The sequence below is a fragment of the Anguilla anguilla genome, chromosome 13 (genome assembly GCF_013347855.1).
Source record: "Anguilla anguilla isolate fAngAng1 chromosome 13, fAngAng1.pri, whole genome shotgun sequence".
In the NCBI taxonomy this organism is placed as follows: domain Eukaryota; kingdom Metazoa; phylum Chordata; class Actinopteri; order Anguilliformes; family Anguillidae; genus Anguilla; species Anguilla anguilla.
Genome location: NC_049213.1, coordinates 37,717,534 through 37,744,190, shown reverse-complemented (window position 1 = coordinate 37,744,190; position 26,657 = coordinate 37,717,534). Strand labels below are relative to the sequence as shown.

Genomic DNA, 26,657 nt, shown 5'->3' with positions numbered 1-26,657 from the left:
TTGTTAAGGAGGATAATTAGATCTTTACAGCTGTAAATAAACGAAAGTAGGCTTTCATTGAATCTTTAGAAAGTGTTTTTCAGCGTTTAAGGGTCATTACACTGCTCTTTCAGCAGCTCAACACAAGTTTAAACGTGTTGTGCTGTGCTTTTGCCACAGAGGCTGTACTGGTTGAGGCCTTTTCAATTCAGCACACAAATGGAAGAGCAGTCATCAGGATGAGTGGCTCTGATGTTAACATCAAGTTTTTCCGGATATCAATAGGAGAGTTTCCCCCTTTGTATTGAATGACATAATTACATTTATTTATTTTTTTTTTTTTTTCGTTTTAAAGTAATAGCACTCCTAGTTTTTTTTTCCCCAGTGGTGATGGTGTTTGGCCTTTAACAATGTTGTGAACAAAACCAAAAAAAAGAAGCAAAAGATAAATGGATAATAAAAAAACAACAATTGATTAAGTACTCGGCGATGAGAACACAGAATTAGATTTGAGTACAGGGAGGCTTTGTTTTAAGGTTTTTGGCACAAACAGACACAATGACAAGTAAAAAGTGATGGACAGGCACAACAGCGCATTTGGAATTTTCATTTCACAAGGTTCTAAAGCTCATGCGACAATCACTCCATGTTAAGTGGCTAATAACTGTTATGTTATGTTATGTTATGTTATGTTATGTTATGTTATGTTATGTTATGTTATGTTATGTTATGTTGTGGTGTTATGATATGTTATGATATGTTATGTTATGTTAGGTTATGTTATGTAACACTGAAGACAAAAAAGAAAGTAGATTTGGAAGTCATAAACAACAGAGAAAGTAAGTAATGTTATTTAAAGGACAAACTTTCTGTTCTTTATTCTGACCAGACCAGGTGGCCCAGGAGGAACATATTTTCAAGCTTTGTCCGCCTCTTCAAATTTTGGCTTGGACTGGTTCAGTATGAATCTGCAATTTGTCATATAGTTGTAGAAACCAATGCAGCATAAAGAAAATTAATCTATTTGACAGGAGAATTAATTAGCAATTTTAGAAAAGAACTAATTTGTTCAAACAGACATGGGGAACAGGGCTAAGAAAACATTTGACCAACTGCCAAATCAAACTTTCACCTCTTTCAAAGTCACTCACCAAGCAATGTTATTATTTTTATGAATCTATGTTCCAAAAGGATAAACTGAAAAGGTTAATTATTTCTGCCATTCTTTCACACAAAGCATCAACCCACAGCAGCAAAGGAGGATCATATACAGCATATATTTTTAAATAAATATTCAAACACTTCACATTGTTCACCCCACAACCTCAAGTGTCTATCTGGTCGCTCTAAGAAAATGTTGGCTTGAATGAACAATTCTTATGCACTTTTCATTTAATGAATAATTAAGGACAGGGTACAAAAATGTCTAGATGGACTGTACAGGTTTCACATTATGAATTTTGAAGGACACATTTTAAAATACAGATTATGAATAGTACTGACAAAGAGCAAAAGCATTGCATGCAAATAACCTTTCAAAGTGGCACAACAGGGCCCAGTTTCATACTGCATTTAGCTTCATGGAAACTGAAACATCAAGGACACGGGATGACTAAACCTTTAATAATAATTAATAGCTGGATTTTGTCGGTCCTTCCATCGATATTTTAGATGTCAAATAAAGCCTGCCAATAAAGTGGGCACTCAGCTTGAATTTAATTTAAGTGTCCCTGCCAAAAAGCAGCCACCCTTGGGCTATGGGTACAGCCATACCAACAAAGGGGTTTGCTGCCACGCTTAGTAATACCAACTGTACTATCCTGCTATATTAAACCAACCAACACATTTCGTCCTGCAGAACTTCAAACCTAACCTTATCATAGATCACGGCATCACACTTGAAGCAATGGCTCCGGCTTATTGCCTGTTCCAATCAGGAGCTTGTCTAGCAGACAGACAGAACCCCAACGCAAAAGTTTTTTTTTTTAATACCTTAATTAACTCACTTTTCTTGGAGGACGAGTCTACCTTTAGCACCTTGGGGCTCATCGGTCCTCCTCAGCCTGTCCCTGTTCAGTTCGTTAAAGTCGCAAACTACAGTCTCTACAGACACAGGGCCAACGCAATATGCTTGTGTTTACCTACGATTACGTCCTAAAGAAAGAGCCAATGATTCTCCCTACGATGGATTTAAAGACTCCCCCCCCCCCCCCCCCCCCATGAAGCATGTGCACAAGCTTCCCAAAGGGGCACACTTACCAACTTCTGGAACTGTACCAGCTCATTATAGCAGTGGAAGTATACAAGTATGAACCTGACATCAAAGTATTGTGCTCGCTTGGTCTCCCAGGAAGCCAACAGAGTGATTGTGGATGACGTCATATAGAATGTCTCCTTCCGGAATAATAACCATTCTGAAGCTCACACTCTGCATCGTCCACATAATTTAATCCTCTACATACAGTAGCTACAACTTCCCCCCAGGCGGTTATTGGTACCGGCAGGACAGAGATACCAGGTTTGCATGCAAACTGCCCAACATATTTTAAAGCCGCAGCTATTAAATCACATATAAGGAGGAATAGTCTGGACAGCTGATGGCTAAATGAATTCTAACTTACCGTGTATTACAATGTTTAAATATTTAATATTGGTGACAAGCAAAAACAGCTACTTGGAGAAAGAAAGCTTTTTTTTTTTACTTTTTTTGGGGGTGTCTTCCAGATACAAATTTGAAGATTGGTTGAATTATCTACATTGGTGAGCACATATCCTCAATGACTCCAATTTCTTGTGGAGTACTCCAGGGGTCATTATTAGGACCCATCCTATTCTAAGCACTACCCCTAGGCCATAATAATCAGAAACACAATATTGTGTTCCACCTCTACATATACAATACACAATTGTATATCTCATAAACCTGCAGACCCAAGTAAAATAGCCACCGGTCTGAATGCAATTATCATCAGTCTTGTCAGAACTTACAACAACTTAACTGTGGTTAAACAAGTTCGCATTCTAAACATGAGCTGCTGCACTCGGTAATCTATCAATTATCGCACTGCATTAGATAATCTAGTTCCAAATACCAAAGGACAGGCCACTTATTTATCCTCAGCAAAATTAGCATCCAAAGTTTTCTTTGTATGCATCTCACTATAAATAAATGTGGAAAATAAATTATCAATACTGTATGTATCAGCAAATGTGGGAACACAATTACATGAATCATATTGCTTGGAATGACCTCAGCACCTAAGTAAAACACATTTTGGATTTTCATTTTTATTCTAGGCCGTGACGGACAAAAAGGAGAGAGGGCCAATATGTATTGTAGTGTTACCTCTCTGCTATTTAGGAAACCTTCAGCCTTTTCCCCCTGAGATGTTTGGTTCCGGAGATTGTGCTGTGCTCTGCACTACACCCCTATTTCTTCCTGTGACAGCTCATATTGTTTAAACTGGGGGGGGAAATCTGTGCCATGCAACGTTTTCACAGAAAATAACCGACTTCTTACGGGCAAGGCTGCGGTTTAACGGATACGGTAACACCACAAGAAAATATGAAGTCTCTTAAACTACACAGTTTTCCGAAAATCATGCCAATCGTACCCATCAGGAAATCATACCAAAAAAAAAAAAAGGCGCAAAAACACAAACAGTAAACCAACAGTCTGCCATCCAGTCAATCAGTGGAGTTATGATTCTTGATCGATCAGAGGGGAAAAGAGTAGAGCGGCCATCTTCTCCAACTCCTCCCTGCAGAATAGAACATTTACTTCTCATTTCCTCATCTCTGACCGCTGTAACCTGGAATGCATTATTTAGCGCTCTCATTTTTTATCTCCTCCTGTCTGTTCGCGGTCTACATTGTGTCGCGTCCCGTGTTAATGGGATTCTGAGGCATTAGCACAGCAGATTCCCTGCTACCCAAAGGCAACACACACACACACACACACACACACACACACACAGCGAGTGCGCACACGCACACACACACACACACACACACACACACACACACACACACAGCGAGTGCGCACGCACACACACACACACACACACACACACACACACACACACAGCGAGTGCGCACACACACACACACACACAGCAAGTGCACACACACACACACAGTGAGTGCGCACACACACACACATACACACACACACAGTGAGTGCGCACACACACACACACACACACACACTCACACAGCGAGTGTGCACACACACACACACACACACACACACAGCAAGTGCGCACACACACACACACACAGCAAGTGCACACACACACACATACATTCGTGCACACATTTGCATGCACACACACACAAACATTCACACACACGCACACAGACACAACCCACATAAACAAACACAGACACAGACACACACATCCCACACACATATGCACATATACACATATATACCACGTACGTGCGCACACACACACATACAAACATGCACACACACATGTGCATATGCGCCTGACTTTTACCTAAAAGTGAGGAGGGTGGCAGATAATTTTTTGTAGAAAAGAAAGTGTGTGGGTTAGCTAACGCTGGAGATAGAGAGAGAGAGAGAGAGAGAGAAAGAGAGAGAGAGAGTGAGTGAGAGAGAGCTGAGAGAGAACAGAGCCATGCCGATCCGCCTCATTGTGAACATTTTAAACAGTACACACAGAATGCCTCTTTCCTCCCTCACATTCAGAAGCTCAGAGCTCAGAGCTGTGTTGTGTTCCTGGTTTCGGGTTCATAGATAAAGTGACAAAACATCAATGTGCGCCCACGGACAGAGGCAATTCTGTAATCTTTCCGGAATGATCCAGGGCTACTGCAGGCCATTTTTTTGGGGGGGTCACAGCATTCATAAAAAACCTTGGAGCAGATGCCCTGTTCTCAGTTTTTGTCAGTATTTTCAAAATCACATCGTTTGTTAGTTGACGTGTCCAACCAAGCAACGTCTCCACACAGGGGTATAACTTTGCTTATAAACCACTGCTAGTGCTTTTTTAACCTGCTGCTAAACTCCTGCATTGTTCCAGAAAGGGGGGGTGGGGGGGGGGGGGAACTCAACTTATATTGAATTTTATGGAAGGTAAGGCTATAGCTATAGAGAACACCATCGCCAGCACAGACAAAAACAGCCATTTAATGCAATCACAGCACGGCGCCGATCGCCATGTTTGCTCTCAGTACCATTCCGAGGGTCATAAAATCGTACGTCGTGTTTTTTTTTTGTTGTTGTTGTTTTCTCCTCCTCCAAAGGGCTTCTCGCACGGAAGGTGCTTTCCGGCACGACCTGTGATTGTGATTCAGGGGGAGAGGCTGAATAAAGAAGCAGAGAAAGGCTCTCTCTCTCTCTCTCTCTCTCTCTCTCGGGCCGAGCCGACGTCACCACTGCTGCCAGGGTTTGTTTGGGGTTCAGGCCGGCACTTTGAAGCCATTAAAGTGGTTTTTTTTACGGCATGTCACACGGCCTGTCGGGGGGGGAGGGGGGGGGGGGGAGAGTTCCGACGCTAAGGCAGCTTTGTCCCCCTTTCCTGACTTTATTTAGACGCCATTCCCGTCTTCCTTCCACACCCCCCCCCCACCCCCGCACTACAGCGAAACGTAAACAGCAACAGCGAAAATATAAAATGTATTATTCAAATAACCGTCTCTCTGCGAGTGCTTCTATAAAGCCTTTCCACTGCGGCTGTTCAGTCCAGTTTTACATCTCTAGGAACAGATAGGCTCCGCAGCAGAGGTTGAGTGTATATGGAGCCAAACCCAGTAAAAACCCATCCCCAGCAGATCAGCAGTGATCGTAATGGAACTGCGGCATACTGTACTAGCTTAGGGTGATAATGTTGTTCGATGGTTCAGCAGTTGGACTCATGAAGAAGATTTTTCCAGTTCAGGTGGGCACGGATCTGATTATCTGCAGCACTTCCTGTTGACCCAGAATGCATTTCATGTGCATTGCCATCACAGGAGGAGCTCAAGCCTCCTTTTAGTCCCTGCTTACCCACCGATAGGTAAAACGGACAATGAGCGACGGTAAGCGATTACAGATTACGCGGCGGGCACGGCGGGCACGGCGGGAAGCGCTCACCCTCCTCGCGGGACTTCTGGATGAAGGCGTCCACGCCGCTCTCGCCGTAGTTGCCCTCGGACGCCACCGTGGAGACGTAGTTCCAGCCCAGCGCCTTGACGATGTCCAGCATGGCCTGCGCCTGGTAGGTGTCCGGCGGCACCACGCGGGAGAAGAAGTCGTAGCGGCTGTTATCGCTCAGCTCCGGCGCCGTGGAGGCGTAGCTCACCTGCGGGATCTGGGGGGGGGGGGCGGGGGAGGGGGGGGGCAGCGGGCGGAGAGGGAGAGAAAACAGATGAGGTCAGAACTTTAGGTCTGACTGTGGCATGTGCCGCAAATGCCACTGTACAGTATGAGCAGGTAGGGAAATGTATATATCAGGACAGTATTATAATGTATCAGTATATGAATGAATGAATGAATGAATGAATGCATGAATGAATCATTGCATTTATACAGCAATTTTCTGAACACTCAAAGTGCTTTACAGTGATGTGTGGGAACTCACCTCACCTCACTATAGTACTGATATACTATTACACTGCACCAATATATGTATAATAGTATATCAGTATAGTACTAAATATCCAGAATCCATAAATAAACATTAATTACACAATAGTTCTTAATACAGTATATAACGCAACTATTAATATGACCACTTCCTATGTTATTACATTATAAATCATCTGCACGTTTCTGTCATGGTCAAGAATGAGGTTAAACTTTATACAACACAGCACAGCACTAGAGGTAGTCTCAGTCTGTTACAGTGTGTGTGTGTGTGTGTGTGTGTGTGCATGTGTGAGTGAGTGAAAGAGTAGGTGAGAGAGAGAGAAAGAGAGAGGGGGGGCTTGTGCATCTCTGAGAAGCAGTTTCATGCCATATTCTGGATAATCAGGAAACACTATTTATGTATTGGAAAAAAATTAATCAAAACCGTATGGCCCAGAACTCACTGAATTGCTTCTGCAGCTCTGGAGGGAGACTGATCACAGTTAATAATTACTTTCACTTCCTTCCTGTATGTGCTATTTGAGATTTAATGCAGGCAACGGTCCACCAATGCGCAATCATGGTAACCATACTGAGATTTAAAATATGCAAAGAAAATCAGTCTTGTAATACTTTTAGAACACTTGTTTTATTTCTATTTTGAACTGAAGCGGAACAGGTCCACGAGGCAATCGGTGCAATGGATAGCATTTGCCACACCTTCACAAGCGTACACAAGCGTTAATAAATTATCTGATCTCGCCATGTCAGCTGAACTGGAATGGATCCTTGGCAGTTTATTCTAGTTATTATTAATTATTTTTTTTTTTTTTTACCAGGCCTCCAAGTTTCTGCTGACTCATGAAAAATATTACACGTCGATTATAAGGGATTTGCATACAGCGCCGCTGCAAAGAGACAAGCACATTTCCATGATAAATACTGTACACATCCCATGTTTAAATACACACACGTTATTATTTATTTTATAATTAATTTATTCATCAAATATTTGATATATGAAGGTGTTTTAGCCAACAAGTAATGCTAGAATTGTAGCATTGGGTGGCTGTGAATGTTTGGCCCCCTTAATTGCTGCTTGCAGCTATTATTATTATTATTATTATTACTATTACTACGCCATAAATTACCAATTTACCTAGAAGAGGACCTGCAGGCTCTCATGGATGATGTTCAAAAGGAAACAGTAACTCTGAATATTCATCTAATATCTAATATTTCATATGTGAAATATGGCGGCGAGCGGAGGAATGAACCCTCTCAGCTGAGGTCACGTCTCTTTGATTTACGCTCTTCCACGGCGGCACAGTGTTCTCCTCTGCCACATCACCGTGCTGTGCAAGCTCACGGGAAGGAAAAATGACACACTCCGAAGCATATGTACACCAGACAGAGGGCCAAAAAAAACAGTTGTGCTATCCACCGAAATCGCACTCCGTGTACGTGTTACTTTTCTGTTACTGTTGCGTCCTGCCGATCAGAATCGCGGGCAGCGTCTATGGTGAAACGCAGCTGCTCGGCTGAGGTATTAGAGAATCAGACTTTTTCTATAAAGCACTAAAATCTGAGTTGAGAATCACAGACTATTTCTATACCACTAAAATTCTCAGAGCTGCGAAGCTGACAATCACAGTCTATTTCCATTCCACTAAAATTCTCAGAACTGCACAGTTGAGAATCACAGTCTATTTCCATTCCACTAAAATTCTCAGAGATGCGGAGTTGAGAATCACAGTCTATTTCCATATCGCTGAAATTTCAGACCCGCGACCCTGACCAGGAATAAGCTGGTATAGATAATGGATGGATGGATGGATAAAAATCTCAGAGCGGCGCAGTGGAGAATCACAGCCCATTTCTATACCACTAAATGTCTCAAATCAAGACGATGATTAGTGAGATCAGCTGGTTAAACTGTCTGGAATGGAAGCCTGCAAGATGGCCGACATGAACCGCTCAGACCAGCCATGTCAGGACTATCACGGTCCATTAAGTTCCGTGGGCAGATTGATGTATCAATCAGGGGAAACGAATCGGCTTCTTTAGGCACAGACTCATCTGATGTTGATCCAGGCTGTAGATTGGACCAGGGGCGTCCAATCTAATCCCAAAGGAGCCGGTATGGGTGCAGGTTTTTTTTTTCAACTAATTAAGTAATCATGGTCTTCAATCAATCGAGTGTCTTAGTGCTGGGCTAATACAAAAACCTGCACCCACACCGGCCCTTTTTGGATAAGATTGGATACCCCTGCTCTAGCTACTGCATCATAACAGTAATCACAGGTAGGGGGTACCTGTATGGGAGGTATTGGGGGGGGGGGGGGTGATAATGTGCATCTCACATAATAATGTTCAAGTTCATCTCATCAATAATGTGATTATTCATATGCAAAACAGCAATACCTTAATAATATGGTATTAATATGTTGACTCATATAGCTATCATTTCTTAAGACTCATGAGAAAATGATATCCTAATGTTGCCGCTGCAGTAGCAACAAAGGTTTACAAAATAATCCTTGTCTGAAAGCAATCCCTCTTTAAAAGAAACATCTGTGTGCTATTCAAATGTCCTCCTATTGCAAAGGACCCTTATTCCACAGACAGATGAGTACACAATCAAATCAAAACCCAAATGCGATTTCTACAGATTCAAATGTAAAGAATAAAGATCTCATTTGCATTCCGTGGATCACAGTTCTCCTGAAATTCCCAGGACAAAAGCAAAAATAACAAAATAGAACTGAAATTTAAAAAAATCACTTCTGGGGAAAAAAAATTCTATAAAACTGAAAACAGGAAAAGCTTCCTGTTCCAGGTCTGTTTCATGCAGCGAATCCAACGTCGTGTTTGATGTGAAAACCACAGGGTTTCCTACGATTGACCCGTCTGATCTTTTGAAGGACACATATGCATACATCTGCATATTTGTAAAAAAAAAAAAAAAAAAAAAAAAAAAAAATTGCTTTAATGTGCAGATGAAGTCAAGGGTGCTAAAATGATGGTACAGTCATTATCTACATCATGTGTGTGTTTTTTTTTTTCTGGCCGCTACACCCTGGAAATGCATATGTTTGCATAAATATGCATGTATAATAAGACCCAGGAGTACCAGGTGATGCATGTGATTTTTAACCGCGGTTTCACCCGAAGCGCTTTTCCCCCCTCTCCCCCTCTCCCCCCCACCCCCACCCCCACCCCGCCCTTGGTCTTAGTTCATTATGCACAGGTCAGTGGAAGAGGACCAGCTCTGATTGTCAACAGCCACAACTGATGCACACCGTCCTTGAATATTCAACAGGTCACCATGACACCGACAGAACACCTGCAGCCTCGTGTTTAACCCCTCTGATCATCTGCCAAAATAACCCCGGCTTCATGCATCCACCCGTTTACACAGGTATGTAAGACGTCGCAAAATGGCGGTTTTGGTCCTCTGTCACATTGTTGTACCTGGCAAGCACTGGCCACCTGATGTAAAATATCAGCAAAATGGCGGAATTGTATTGCCCAATCACGTCAAAGAAACACGGCAGTTTGTTCAGTGCACTCCTGTTACATTGCACCATTTTTGTGGTCAATTTTATTTTGAGCAGTTGAACGGTCATTTGCTCTGGAACTTATTTTACTAGTCAATATTAGTTTTCCTATTTATTTATCATTGCATGACGATCTGGTAAAGCAACTTTGCTTTATTCATAAAATGTTGCATAAATCAAGAGTGATTGTATACCTTAATTCACTAAATCATCTAATTGCATGTATGTATTACTTTTTCCTTTGAGTGCATTTTATGAATTCTGTTAAACAGTGGAAATTGTGAATCTAGACCACACTATTCAGGCCACCCGCAGTCAGTAAGACAAATATTCATGAGAATAAACTTCATTTTCAGCTGAACTGTATGTGCCCTAAAACTGCCGAAAAGTGCTTTGATTGAACAGGGGACTGCGTGTTATTTAGTCACATTTACAAGGCAATTTAAGCTCTTCACTCCAGTAATCTTATGGCTTTTAAATCATTCATAAGTAAATGTTTGGTGGAGCTAACTGTGTTGTTACGAGTGGGCTATTCTCGCAAATGGGCTCTATCCATCATGGCTGACTAATTAAAGATATTGGTATTTTTCTCATAAATTCTGGTAAATTGTTTCTGTGGATTCCTTGGTGGCCATGTGCTTAGATACAACCCCCACCATTACATTACAAGCATTTAGCAGACGCTCTTATCCAGAGCAACTTACACAACTTTTTTTTTAAAAATAGCATTTACATTGCATCCATTTATACAGCTGGATATATACTGAAGCAATGCAGGTTAAGGGTACAACGGCAGTGTCCTACCTGGGAATCGAACCTATGACCTTTCAGTTACAAGCCCAGTTCCTTACCCACTATGCTACACTGCCACCCTTTCCGCGGAGCGGAGTTATATATTAACAGCTAACACAACCCCCAGAGAAACAGTGAATAAAACTGCCATCTCTGTGTTAAACGAGCTCTGATCAGTGTACTTGGGTCAGTGACCAGCATTCAAAACCATGTAAAGCACTAAAAGTTTTCCAATGGTTTTACAAACACATTCTTTAAGGATAAAACCGCTTTCATCCCCAATCCCTCCAGAGAAATGGGTCTCGTCACAACTTTAGAATTATAAAGAGATGTCAGCGGTTGTTAGGTGAAACAAGACGTCCTCTCTTTGCTTTGAAAAACAAGCCTGAACACGCATTCACATTCTACAGGCTTCACCCAGAGGTGTCCAGCAGGCATCCGCTTTGTACATCATACTCATACGGGTGCATAATGCATTTTGTGTGTGTGTATGTGCGCGTGCGTGTGTGTGCGCCTGCTTGTACGTGCATGCGTGTGTGCATGGATGTGAGCGGTATGTGTGTGTGTGTGTGTGTTTGTGTGTGTGCATGGATGCAAGTGGTATGTCTGTGTGTGTGTGTGTTTGTTTGTTTGTTTGATTGTGCATGTGTTTACAGCCTTTCTGCAAATGCCAGTATTCTATTTACCTCAATCACACTCTGATATCATACAATATTCATCAGTAGCGCGTTATCACTCAACATAAAAATATGGCATTAGCGATTGCTTCAGAAACAGCAGGTTCACAGGGTCTGCTTAAGTCGTGACCCACACCTTCCTAGAGAGGGCAGAACCACAAGGGCATTTTAAAGGGGTAGTTCAGGTGTTTGTTTTTTTTACATCTACCCCTATTTTCGAGTCACCCGCGATGTTGTTGCTGAACGGGGAACGTTTTCACGACGGTCCAGCCGGACATGGGGCTCCTGTCACAGTGAGCCGTTAAGTTATACTGGAAGTGAACGGGGGGCAACCTTCACGCAGCTCCTAAAATCGCTTAAACACATTCCACAGGGAAACCTTCAGCGAACAGAGCACCGCGGCAGTCTATGATCACGCCTTCAAGCCGTCATTTCACCATTTTCAAGTCAAATTACCGCTAAATACTTTATTGTGCGGCCAAGTGTCTGCTGCTGCTAGCTAACTCTGGTGCAGTTACTTTTTAATTGTGCGCTGTCCCTGTAAAAATAAACGATAAAATAAATAAAATAAATAAATCTGCTGCACACAGCAGTACACTTCTAAAGAGAATTATGCCCAGAATTCTGAATTATGAGAATTATTACTGACATTAAAATGTTCTCTATCAATCGAAAACATAACGAGTGGACAATTTGGCTAGATGTGAAAAAATCCAAACTATCGCTTTAAGACCTTGGAAACCGATTTGCATATTTTATTTATTTTGTTTATTTATTTGTTGGTAGCTGAAACATTAATAATGTTTCTTTTGTCCTCAATGCTCGTGCTTAAAAGCGAAATAAGGGAATTTAAGAAGAAAAAATATCTGAGATAATCTGTTCAAAATGTGAGAGCAAGCACATAAATGTATTCAAATGAAACTTTGGAATATCAGTTTGCAAAAAAAAAATTCCCCTGAATTCCTTAAAACCAATCTAGAGAAAAGTATTGTAGTGAACACAGAGGGGGTCCAAATTAAAATGCCAAAGCTGCAGTCTTTAACCCCAGTGGTGTTTTTGCATTTTTAATTTAAGATTTAGATTGCTGATTATCATAATTTTCACGTGAGCTTTCCTTTTATGAGAGCGGCAAATTGTGATCCGAGTGTTTAATGGACAACTGAGGGTACAGTAATAAAGATGCATAAAACACACGCGCGCGCGCGGGCACGCACGCACGCACGCACACACACACATACACACACGCACACATACCAGGCACACAAATACACACACACGCAGACACGCACACACGCCGACATACACGCACACACATAAACACACACATGCACACGCACACTCTCACAAGCACAGACACACTCACACGCAGACATGCGCACACATATGCATGCACGCCGACACTCGCATACACACACACACATACACACATGTGCACACACAGACACATGCACACACACATACACAGACACACTCACTCACACACACACACACATGCAGACACACATACACAAGCAGACACACACACGCACACGTGCACACACATGCACACACGCACACACACATATCCACAGGTATCTAAAGGGCAAGGTAATAGTTCTGTGAGGTAGCTAGATAATTTACTCTCCTCACAGAAGTGTCAAACTAAACTTTCCACTGTAACATAAGTTTGACACGGTCAGGCACCCATTGAAGGTACTGGTGGTAGCATTACCTATCCCACGCTTAATTTTTGTTTTCCACAACAAATTATTTGCCTCCCTTTTAGTTAAAGTTAGGCAAAATATGTGTGTGTGCCTATACGTGTGTGTGTGCGTACGTGGGTGTGCGTTTGTGAGTGTGTGCGCGTGTGTGTGGGTTAGCCATTAGTGTGAAAATGTGTACATGGCAGACATCCTCCCCTTTCCAGAACCTTAAACAGGATCTACTTTTAAGCTCTTGTGATTCTCGGCTGGTTTTCTTTAACAGGCCACAAGCGAGCACGTCATTTGGGACGAGCGTCTTCTTCCGAAAACAAATGACCCACTTCCACATCCCCATTCTGTTCCACGGCTGCAGTCGCGAGCACCTGAAACCCTGGAGATTTTGGGGGAATTTCACGCCCCTCCATGTTGAGCTAATTGGAACAGCTAGCGGCCCTCAGAAGCAAACCGGCGCATTATAGCTGTGCCAGACAGCAAGCTGCAGCCGCTGCCGCTACGAGGAACGGACACCATAGAAGGTTATAAGCACCAACGAAACGCACCTCCGCCCCACAATGCACCTGATAAGGTGCAGACGGCGGGCTGCTATAATTAACAGCCTTCTTTCCTCCGACATTTCACACATCGGAGACGTGACAAGTTAAAACAAGCAGTTAAAACCTGTAATAGTTTCCTTCGTGGACAACGCTTGTTAAAATGCGATTGCCGGAAACAGTAACACACGTGCGGCACTACGCAAGTGCACTTACCCGAGGAACTTACACTGCTTAACTTATTTGCATACAACCCTTGTGTAGGGCTGGATATGTACTGAAGCAGCTCAGGTTAAGCACCTTGCTCAAGGATCTATAATGGCAGCACCCCATTTGGGAATTGAACCTGCAACCTTTGCGCTACAATCCCACTTCCCTAACCATTAGACTGCAGCGCCATCTGCTCACAAAGCTCTTTGATGAGTAAAGTGTGGAGAGCGGGAGGCTTGTCTCAGTGGATGTTGGTTAGCTTTAATGAACACAAACCCCGGCTGAGAACCTCTTGGGTCAATTGCAGCGTGCTTGTCTGAAGCTTAGACCTCAGGTTTAAACACCTCAACCACAGAACTACATCACAAGTGGAACAGCCAATATCTATTACACAGATTTGGACAGCCGTTCTCTAGCTAAGCACGCTGCAGCTGACCCTCTGTGTGTACTTATATAGCTGGAATTTTTTATTTTTTATTGAAGTATTAATGTTTAGAGGAGCACTGAAGGGAAGAGTGCCTGCCTAAACTTGTGATGCTATCAGTTATTTTCCTGTCATTGCATCTGTACACTGACTGTACTTCTGCCCATTCACAGCAATAATGTAATGTAAAAATACCAAAAACAACAACGACAATAATAATAATAATTATTATTATTATTATTATTATTATTATTTGACTGCAGTTGGATTATTTTATGAATGCAGTGAGTGAGAACCTCATATTTAACCTCTTATCTGTAAAACAAGAGACACATCCTTTGTTAGTACTGTGCACGTGTGTCACATGACCCTGTCAATCATATCATTAAGACTTTGAACCCCCAACAGCATATCTGGGGGTGTATGGTACCAGTTCATAATTCAAAAGATTAAAAAAAAAATTTTTTTAGGTGCAGCTTGACTATTTGTGTATCTGACAAGACGGATCAATCAAAGGGAAAATGAGTATTAAAACCATGAAAAAAACATAGATTAATTTGATGGGGACGGACCTGCCTTGGATAATCAGCGAGTCTCATGTACCTTTCAATGAAAGGCTCCTCACATCTTCACTATGAGCCGGTGATTGATAGCTGGTGGTGCGCTGGTAGTTCCAATGCAGAATCTACAGTACACTGGGTTTCGTGTCATTAAATTATGTTTGTTTCACGATAATTGCTTCAATTGGGAAAAAAAAGGACTGCTAGTGTATCTAGCGTATCCCAAATAATTGAGGACAGAAGCTCTTTGTGGTTTTTAATCCCCGTAATGGTGTACTCAAAACTGAGCTAGGCTGTGTTTTCGCTGAAGTGTTTACGATGTGCAGCCGTTTACATTCATCATTAAATTAATACTTTCATTTGTCCATTAACGTGTTTCTTCTCATAATGAAGAGCCTTGCATGGCATCATTTCTTTTTTTACCTGCTAGTGACCTTTTGTAATGTGCGAATATTGTGCCCCATTTTTTTTAACCATACGTTATGCAATGACGAAGGCTTGGTAGCCAAAACTCAATCGAAGTTTCAAGCCGAGTGCCTATGATTTCTGTTTCAACATATTTCGATGTAATGGTCCGTTCCCCTCTATTTATCATTAAGTAAAAATTATTTTCTACATAACATATGCCTGAATATTAGAGACAAAAGTTGGTATAATGACTACGCTATTAAATTGCTTTAATCCTAAAGTGTTTCATAAATCACTTATGGTAATGTTCCTCAGTTTATTAAATCAGAGCTGGGATTCAATCATAAATTGTCTAAAAATTAATAGCATTTTCCCCCTTCTTCACACAAATAGTTTTACAAGTTCAACAGTCACTAAATACTGTATGTGAAATAATCCTTGGTTGACTTTTAAGTCAATTTAAGGTTTCACAAGTTATTGTTTCACAAAAAAAAAAAACCTTACTACATTTTATATTTTCTCCTTTTACTGCATATAGTCACAAACAGGGGTGTAGTGGTTAGCACTGTCACCTCACAAGAAAAAGATTGTGGGTTTGAGTCCTGGTCTGGGTTCTCTCTGCCTGGAGTTTGCATGCTCTCCCCGTGCTCGTGTGTGTCTTTCTCCAGGTACCCTTGGTTTCCTCCCACACTGAAAGGTGTGCACGTCAGGTGAGGTTCACTCTGCCACCGCCCTTGACCAAAGCTACTGGCCTCAGAACTGGAGCTGGACCTCGGGTGCCGTACTGCAGCTTCCCACTGCTCCTAAGTACCCAGGATGGGTCAAATGCAGAGGGAAGATTACCCCACGGGGTCAATAAAGTGCAACCTAAATATACCTGCTCAAGGACAAGCCCAAAAGCAGGATTTGAGCCTGCAACCTTTTGGCCAAGATCCCAAATGCAAAATGTGCCACACTGCCATCAAGGAATCCATTGGAGTCTAAAATGTAAAAAAGCAAAAGCCCCTTTCAGAAAAAAGCACATGAAGACTCTGGGGTTGAGGTACTGTAAGATCCCCCCCCCCCCCCTCCCCCCCCTCCCCCCCCCGCTCCCCACGTCCAATTACATATTTCATAAAGAGGGAAATATTTAGGCACAAGCATCTCGCTGAATGTATGGTGAGAATGCCAAGACAGCAAAATCTCAGGGCGCGCCAAAGACCTTTTCATAATCTCCTCATCCCTCACCGCTGACCTTTAAAGTTTCGCAACTTGACTGCAAGGTGAAAAATGGCCCTGTCAATAACGTTCGGCCCGGATCTCTGGGCCGCATCGCGTCCCCGCTCTTGATGTTATTATAGTCCTCCCGGTGTGCGTGTGAACGCTACGCAACGTATCCGCAACGTGTCCGCAACGCTGCGGGAACGTGCCACCGCTCGCTTCGACGCTGCTCAAGCAGAACGGGACACTTTCTCATCCTTTCTCTTTCATATTTCTTCACTGCAATGCAAGATCATCGTATTTCGCGGATGTGGGGTCTGGCACTTTTTTTTGTTAACTGAGATAATCAGTGCAGAAACATCGATAATCCATACAGTGTCTGCATCATGGCACTGCCAGTGCCTCACAACTCATGAAAAGCACGTACACATTTAACGAATGTCGGGGAGCTTAATTTAAAATTCTGTTTCACAGGAAATCAGCCAATTTAGCAGGAAATAACCCATACAGGCGTATGTCCACTCCACAGCATATAAATATGGAGTAAAAACCTAAAGTTTAAAATGGATAAGCTGTAAACAGACTTCGCTGTCAGAGTTTATGGGAAACAGGAGTGGAAAAATCTTAAACGAAGTTTACATGATGACATCCAGCAGGTAGCTAACGTCCACCGATAAAGGTTAGCTTCTCCGTTTTCTACCTGCGTGAATACCATTGGCATTCTAACTTTTCACCGCGCCACTTCACAAACCCCAACGCGTCTTTGTTTTTGTGCGTTTTGCTAAGTGTTTTCCTCCTACAATGATAATTAAGCTGCGTACCACGGGGACCAATTAGGCAGCAAAGGAAGGTAGAGAAGCAGAAGCGATGAAATACCAACCTAATCAGACATGCGGCCCGTTGGGAGAGAGGCCCGTCTCTACTCCGACATTTCTATAAATGTAAACTCACCAAGGGACGGAGGGAGGGAGGGAGTGGGGAGAGAGAGAGAGAGAGAGAGCGTGAGGAAGGGAGAGGTAGAGAGAAAGAGTGGGGAAGAGAGAGAGAGAGAGAGAGAGAGAGAGAGAGAGAGATAATAATGTTGCTCTTCCAACAGAATCAGAAGTTAGGTCAAGAAGGCTAGCAAATATGCCTGAGTTCACTGGTTAACCAGTTAAATCCATGCATATTAAGTACTTCCCCTTAAAAAAATAATGGCTGGGTGAACAGACGTGCAGAAGCGACGTAACAATAGCAAAGGAACTCGAAATGTTGCAACGCAAAAGTGAAGCATCTCTATAAACCACTGACAATCTTTGGTAATAGCAAATACTACCCCTCCAACCAACCTCTACCCACAAAAAAATGTGTGTGTAGAGTGCACCTGAAAAAAAATCTGTTAGAAGAAACATGGAAAGAAAAATTCCTCAACGCATGCCTCCACAGCCTCCCCAACAGCCCCTTCCCCTCCCCCCTTCCCCCTGCCCCCTCCCTTACGGTTGTTTAATGGATAACATTGGTGAATAATTGATGAGCAGCGGGCCTGTTGACTATTCAGAAGTGTTTTCCGTAGTTGAAAGCCATGTCGCCAGAGATGAAGGATGAAATGTCAGCTGGTAAACACACAGACGGCTGAATTACAAATATTTGGCCACGGGGACCCTCCTCATCCTCGCCTTCTACTCCCAGCTTCAGTGCAGGGGAGTGTGTAACACACTGTCCACCTTCTGATCTGATCACTCTGATCAAAACGTTTCCCCTCTGGCAATGTACTTCAAGTCGGTAGATATTCAGGTAAACAATCAGGGTAACATTGTTGATGAAATACGTCTTCCTATAGTCTTCAAAATGCAGGTATTATATACACGCACGTCCACCTTCAAATTCAGGCTGATGGCTTGCAATGGTCACATGCTTCAGAATGTTCCCAGGTCTTGCACGTGAGACATGATGTCCCTTGTTGATCCTGTCCATTGCGTTACGATCTACAAGCTTAAAGATGATTTATAAACAAATTAAGCTTTGATATCCGAAGCACTATACTTGCTCTGAGAGGGCCCTATTCAGGCTTTATTTTAAGTGTAGATAAAATCAGGACAGGTCCCTTTGAATGGACACAATGAGACCTGGAATCTTCAGCCGAACTGGCACGAAAAGTCTATCATAAATAATCATAAAACAGGACCAACACTGCAGCCTCTCAGGAAGCACTGGCGAGTTCCTCTGCAAGGTCCAGCAGCTCTTTTACAGCCTCTGATCTCAGAGATAGAATTATTCCTACAGGAAGACCCTGAAAAAGACTAAAATACACATCTAAGAATCTCACTTTCTCCTTATTACACCACACAGTGCCTGTGTATGTTCATGGCTCCAGCCCCCCATTCATTACCCACTCCTGCATGGCCTCGCTCCACCATCTACGGTGATTGACTATCATTAAACACTATCCATCAACAGCCAGGAGGGGAAAATGGAAACCTTTTGCATAATCGCGCAGTATTAATGTGCAATATGTGTACCTGAATGATTTTGCGAGAGTGAAGTGGTAAACTCATTTGTAGAGAAGTGCAATCCTTTATTTCTGTGAAACCCTAGAAAGATGATTGTTAAAGAAAAGCAATGTTCCTAGGGAAACTGTCCCAGTGATCCATTGCTGTTTTTCCCCACCATTATCCAGGTACTTTTTCAGTACTCGAAAGGTATCATCAGAGTTGCTGCTTCAATTTTTCTTTGTAAAAACCTGAAAACCGAGCCATCCTGGTAAGATGGATCAAAACTGGATGACCTGCCCACGCAAAGTCATGAGTACAGCAGGATGAAGGACAGAGGTCTTCCCAGTGACCTCCGGAAAGAAAGCTTCCAAAGTAGGTCAAAGTCCAGGTCCTACATCGCCAGTGTAGCTGTAAGTATTCAATGTCAAAGCAGTGTGCACAAGAGCAGCAGTCAGAGACTCACTGATTAATATCCTCCAGAGAGTAGTAAAAAAAAAAAAAAGGTTTAAGTATATATTTTTTGATATAACACAAGTGTCTTGGATGACAAAAATATGTTGCAGTGAAAATATTTTTCAAAATTGCCATTGTATTTTTATCGAATTTAGTTGTAGTGTAGGTTTCAGCATAGTAGGATATATCGTTCTTGAGGTAAAGACCAGAGATTCATGTCCCCTACCGGTTTAAATCGTATCAGGAGGACATGATTTAAACTCAGGAGTGAGATTTACTCAGTCATCGTAAAGAGCATTGTGCCCTACTTAAAGGACAGCGAAGGCCAGCTGTCTGTTCCAGTGAATCGCCCCGGTCTTATTTATTTAATGGGGAAATGTACCCGTCCACAGTCAGACACAGAAACAGACAGATACGCAAGGACAAAGACGTACAGTGCATACAGAGGACGAGAGAAAGAGAGAGAGGGAGAGAGAGGAGGGGAAGAGAGGGAGGGAGAGAGAGAGAGAGAAACAGAGAGGGAGACGGAGAAAGAAAGAGGGAGAGAAAGAGAGTGAGAGAGAGGAAGAGAGAGAGGGAAAGAAAGAGAATAAGTGAGAGAGGGAGAGAGAGAGGGAAGAGAGGGAGAGAGAGAGAGAGAAGGACACAGAGACTTGAGTACAGAGAGAATGAGGTACTGGATAGACGAGAAGCTTACGTTTGGGTTTTTAGAATGCAGAAATGTGTCCCTGACAGAACGGGGCTGTCGGTCTGTGACAAAACGGATCAATGTGACAGGACATTTGAGTCGTTCTTTACTTTTCTTCCCTTTCTTACTTGCAGTCCATTTCATCAGTGAACACCCAAGCAAAACCAAAAGAGAGGAAAGGTGAGTTTGTTTCGCAATTCAAAACGCTGCCTAGCATTCAAGACCCACGCTTACAGTCAGGTAACCCCATAATTCCTTAAGGTGTGAGATCACCAACATGTATGTGACCATTCTAATGCTGATGCAACAATCATTGCTTGCATTTGAAAGCAATGGAGTTCTAGAACATTGACTTGGAATTTTGAAATAAATAAATTCTAAAAACCTACACTTCAAAAGGCTAATTCACCGATCAGCCATTTTGCTGCTCAGACATTTGATGCCCTAAAGATGGGCAGCTGTGGCCAGTAAAGGGGATATTTCTCAGAGCTGTTGGTCTGTAACAGAAGACTTGAAGCTTGTTCAATTTAAAATAATCATTTTCTTCCTGAATCTTTCATTTTTCTTTACCTTCCTCCTCCATGGATAATGAAGAGCATGGATTCCAAGGGTCCTGACTGACAGGGGCCCTCAAAAAGTATTAGAATACAGGATTTTCTGGGGTGGTGGTGGGTCCCCATGTGAGATCTTTTCATGGGGCCCAAAATCCCCGGTGGTGTCCCTGGATACACCTGACAGAAGTCAGCCCAGACGAGCACAACGGCAAATTGCGTTTTTACCGTCAGCCGTGGCTATCAAGCACCAGGAAGGGGAGAGAAAAGCCTCAGCCTTCGATCGGTCGCTACGCTGATGGCGGTATTTGACAAGGCCATCTGGCCACAAAACGAAAAAGACCTTGGCCATTATGACACATATCTCGGTTTGCTAGCCCCCCCAAGCTACCGTCTATATAGGGCTTGGAGTTCTCACACCCATTTATCTTCGAAGAAAAAAAAGAATCCATCTTTTGTGAAATGAAGCCTGTCTCTGTCATCAGCAGTGTGCACAAGAACAATCCTGAGCATGTCTTTCTTGTGGGAGACGGCAAACTGCCATGTAAGCTGACATTTTTTTTTGGGGGGGGGGGGGGTCAGCTTGTCAGTTTCGAGCATGCCTATTGCAGAAAAAACATGTCTTGAGCTGTGCAGAGTGAATTGACTTGTGTGAAAAGGGTGAAAAACTCTAGAGCAGAAACACGATATAGATATCAGTGTGAAACAGAATTCCGTTGGTGCTTGTTAGTGCTTCAAAGTACAAAATTTTTTTTTTTTTTAAAAGCCAAAACATCTATGGTGCAGAGAATCTGAATGTGCGTCGTGGCAAAGCAAAGCAGACCATTACAGGCCTGCAAAATTCATAAACATGCGGCACAGACTATTGAATTAATAATCAAGTTTTTTTTTTTTGTTAGACCCAGACGACTAATTTAGACCCTTGATTCCAGCGCACAGCATACATTTTAATGCCCCGGAGCTCTTACCTTCGCACAGCCCTGAGAAACCGACGCCGTAAAGGACGGTAACGAGGGACAAGGCCGGAAAAATAAGCGGGGAAAATATCCGAACCCCCGTTCCGTATTTAAAGCGCCCGGCACTCCAGAACTTTTTATGACGATTTACAGACACCATCACAGCGATAAAAATCTGCCCCATCACGCTGCGGTTCTCCACGAACGTCCCGTCTGACAGGAGAGCCGTACGTCTAATACATTACATTACATTATAGGCATTTAGCAGACGCTCTTATCCAGAGCGACTTACACAACTTTTACATAGCATTTTACATTGTATCCATTTATACAGCTGGATATATACTGAAGCAATGCAGGTTAAGTACCTTGCTCAAGGGTACAACGGCAGTGTCCTTACTCGGGAATCGAACCTGCGACCTTTCGGTTACAAGCGCAGTTCCTTACCCACTGTGCCACACTCCGTTGTTCGTAATACCGAACAAACGTCCCGCCTGACACAAGAGCCATACGTCTAACACCAAACAAACGTCCCGTCTGACATCAGTCATACATCTAGTGCCGAATGAACGTCCCGTCTGACACGAGAGCCGTACGTCTAACACCAAACAAACGTCCCGTCTGACATCAGAGCCATACGTCTAACACCAACCAAACGTCCCGTCTGACATCAGAGCCATACGTCTAACACCAAACAAACGTCCCGTCTGACACGAGAGCCATACGTCTAACACCAAACAAACATCCCGTCTGACACGAGAGCCATACATCTAATACCGAACGAACGTCCCGTCTGACACAAGAGCCGTACGTCTAACACCAAACAAACGTACCATCTGACACGAGAGCCATACGTCTAACACCAAACAAACGTCCCGTCTGACACGAGAGCCATACGTCTAATACCGAACGAACGTCCCGTCTGACATCAGAGCCATACGTCTAACACCAAACAAACGTCCCGTCTGACACGACAGCCATACGTCTACTGGCGGACGTCGAAATCAAGTTCTCCATGCAATTAACCCGCACTGTTATGAATAGCTCGTATTCGATTCTCACATCACATCCAGAAAGAGAAGGTTATTAGCAGCGAAGGCTATTAGCAGCAAGTGTGTGTGTGTGTGTGTGTGTGTGTGGGGGGGGGGAGTAAAGTGGGGACACGCAAACCAGGCCCTCAAGGCCAGTAGCACTGCTGGTTTCCTTTTCTACCTGAGAGTTCATTGATTGGTCGATGCCACCGATTGCCCAGATCACTCACCTGGATCCCTCACCTGGTGTTCCAGGTTTATACCAGTCCTGATTAAGAGGAGAAGGAATTAAAAAAAACTCAGCGGTACTGCTGACAGATTTGCGTTCCCCCTGGTGTGAAGAATGAAAGATGAGAGTGTAAGAAACGAACAAAAGAAAATTCTTTCCGCTCTCTCACAGGTGACCCAGCGGGCGGCAGTCCTACAGGTCCGGCTAAAACCAGCTTAACTGCTGCGCCGAGCCCAGAGCCTGTTAGTTTAGGTAACATAAGCTCCTGGGTTATCCAATGCCTCCCCTGTCAAGGGAACAGGAATAATTTCAGCATTGTCTAATTTCAAATTAGACAAACTACAATTGTAACAGCACACTACAGAACTGTGTGCGGGAGGAGTGGACAGTCATCTGGAGTCACCATGGTGCGGGGGCTCGAAGTTACTGCTTTCTCGAAGAGATTTGGGGGGGGGGGGGGGGGGGGGGTTGGGGGTGCACCACAGTCTCTGCTCTCTCAGTGAGGATTGGAGGGGGAGTGGGGGGGAGGGGAGTCTAGCTCTGAGGGAGCTGTTACTGCCAGAACAGCTGTATACACAGACTGCTCTCCCATCTGTTGCTGTCCAACCTTGTCTGAGTTTGGCCAAAAAATAAAATTCTCTCTTGCTTTTCTCTCTTTCTCTCTCTCTCTCTCTCCCTCTCTCGTTCTTTCTGTCTGTCATCCTATCTTTGTCACTATCTCTCTTCCTCGTACACTTCCCCCAAAAAAGCTTTTTATTTATTTTTTATTAGGTTGTACACATACACCCTCTTTCTCACTCACTCACACTCTCTCGCTCCCTCTCTCTCTCTCTCTCTCTCACACACACACACTCACACACAGACGCAGACTCGGACTGAGACTCCTGGATTATTAATAAAGAAGCGCGGAGGTTTTTGTTTTTCGGTAAAGCAGGAAGGACAAGCGGGACTCACGATCGCCCGGTTGAGTGAAGGAGAGGGGAAAAGGAGGAGCGGACCCTGAATAAAGGAGAGGGGAAAAGGAGGAGCGGAGCCTGAATAACGAAGAGGGGGAAAGGAGGAGCGGAGCCTGGATAAAGGAGAGCGAAAGGGGCGGGGGGGGGAGCGGAGCGCAGAGCCGTCTGGCGAGGAAGACGGCCATTAATCAGAGCGAGATCCCATTCCTCTGAGTGCTCCCATTGAGATGCTGCAAGTCTCTGTGTCTTTATGGCCTCTATTAATTACAGAGTCTGGAGAGAGGGTGGGGGGGGGGGGGTGGAGAAGAGGGACGGGAGGGAGGGGGGGTGGTGGGGGGGGGGGGGCTCACCTATCTGGGAAACATCATTAGAAGCTTCCAGAAATCACAGCCTGTCTGGCAGAGACAGCTCGATACAGGACCCCGGCCAAATCCGGAGAGGAGCGGTTGGGGTGACGGACTTGTCATGTCCTCTCCTCTACAGACTAGATTTTGTGCTTTGCTTTTACTGCTCAGACCGCTGGACAGGTCATGCATCTGTATAACATCTGTATAAAAGATGCAGACGCTGTAAAGAAAAGCTCTAGAAAAGCTCTAGAAAAATAAATTTGAATTGAAAAAAAATTGAACATGGCATGATTCAGGCACGTACAAATCACATTACAATGTTACAGTCACTTACCAACAGGACAAACCAACAATTAGTATGGCAAACAAAGGCAAACACAGCTACCCAGCTAACGAGTTTTTACACAGCTCAATTAACGAATACCACAGCTACACTCTGGAGAATCATTATCACCAATGTCAGAGATAATTATATCATAAATGAGAAAAAATGAGTGAAGATAAACGTAATTCAGGAACCTCTCACTGTGTGGATGAATGACTTGTCGTCTAAGCCTATTATTATTCACGAAATGTCAAGAGGCGTGTGGTTAGGGGCCAACTGCCAAAATGTCCTTGATTGTTGTCCAATCAGGAGCAGTTGCCACATCAGTCCCCAACCCAATAACCTGGTAGACGGACACACTGTTTGGATACACACTGTGATGAGCGGGGGCAACACCATTTGGCTGTGATCTAAAACACATCATATTTCTAAGTTCATTGTTTAAAAAAAATGAACTGGCTTGCCTTTTGAATTAAGAATAAAGATTGTGTGTGAAAACATTTTTTGTCCATGCATTGGGCAAGAGGCAAGAACGTACTGAATATTCTGAACATTAATATTTGATATAAGGAAGGAAACGGAGTGTAGCACAGTGGGTAAGGAACTGGGCTTGTAACCGAAAGGTCGCAGGTTCGATTCCTGGGTAAGGACACTGCCGTTGTACCCTTGAGCAAGGTACTTAACCTGCATTGCTTCAGTATATATCCAGCTGTATAAATGGATACAATGTAAAATGCTATGTAAAAAAAAGTTGTGTAAGTCGCTCTGGATAAGAGCGTCTGCTAAATGCCTCTAATGTAATGTAATGTAATGTAATGTAATATAATCATAAGGGGAGGGAGCAGGTATAGATGATGGATGGATGGATGGATGGATGGATGGACAAGGGGAGGGGAAGTGTAACATGGTGCTTAGGGAACTGGCTTTGCATCTGTCCGGTTGCAGGTTCAATCCCCAGTGGGACTTAACCTTGAATTGTTCGGTTTATACAGCATCCTGCTGTATAACTGGACCGAACGTGAAGAATATGAGCTGTGCAATTAACTCTGCAAAAAACATTAGGTTCTTATTTACACCGTATTAAATGAAAACGCAATACATACGAGAAAGTTTTCGTCTCGCTGCAAACATTTCTCAATACAAGAACAATTTTCCAACACACTTTAAAATGACCTGAACGATCCGCGAACAAACAGCGATGATTACCACATTTTCCAATCTGAAGGAAAGAGAATATTTCTGGAGCTGTTGGAAACTCATACAAAAATAGGTTTAAATCATTAGCAGGGCTGTCGAGGCGTGAGCACACCTCAGAACTGTCTGAATGGTGTAACCTCGACTAATGCCAAACTCCCTTCTCTCAGATCTGTATCCCCGTCGTGTCCTTAGGTGATTGAGTTTAATTATGAGATCTGTCCATCGGGTCGGTACGCGCTAATACACTGTCCAGCCGAAGGGAAAGGTGTTAGTGTAGGGCGCAAGAGAAATTTTGCTCCCAGTGTTTTTCTTCTCAGTTACAGTGGTTAAAGCACATGTGTGAAAGAGCCCTCAATGTTCAGATATTAAGTCAATACAGCCACGATCTAATGAACACTGTTCTAATGAATCATATTTGCAAGTTCATTGACCATAAACAAATGAAATGAATTGGTTTTGCTTTTGAATTAAGACGAGATAAGATGAGCTCGTGTGTGCGAAACCATGCGTGTTTGTGTGCTCTTTACGACCACAGATTTTCCATTGATTTTTGCCACATCCAAAAAATAATAAACTGATTTGAATCCAGACTGTGCAGGTGCTGACTGCTCCAATGTGTCCCAGGGGACGGGGGGGTGGGGGGACGGGACAGGGGGAGGGGGGCGGGGACGGGGACGAGGGGGTTCCAGTCAGCTGAGACTACAGCTTCTCATCACTCACTAGCGCCCCCTGCTGGTCAATCAAGCGCTCACAGGGTTGAACTGTTGAGCTGCACGTGGGGTACTGTATGTACACGATATGACCAGAAGTAACAGGACACCCCTTGGTCTGGGCCT

At 43.5% G+C, this 26,657-nt stretch overlaps 1 protein-coding gene across 2 annotated transcripts in view; it reads right to left on the bottom strand.

Moving 5' to 3' along the window:
* Nucleotides 1-26,657, bottom strand: part of LOC118211895 (metabotropic glutamate receptor 4-like) — a 234,557-nt gene that overhangs the window by 121,111 nt on the left and 86,789 nt on the right. For both annotated transcript variants that reach the window (XM_035389459.1, XM_035389458.1), the window contains exon 3: nucleotides 6,080-6,296. In XM_035389459.1, the coding sequence (XP_035245350.1) occupies nucleotides 6,080-6,296 (217 nt within the window). The remainder of the gene's footprint in view (nucleotides 1-6,079; nucleotides 6,297-26,657) is intronic.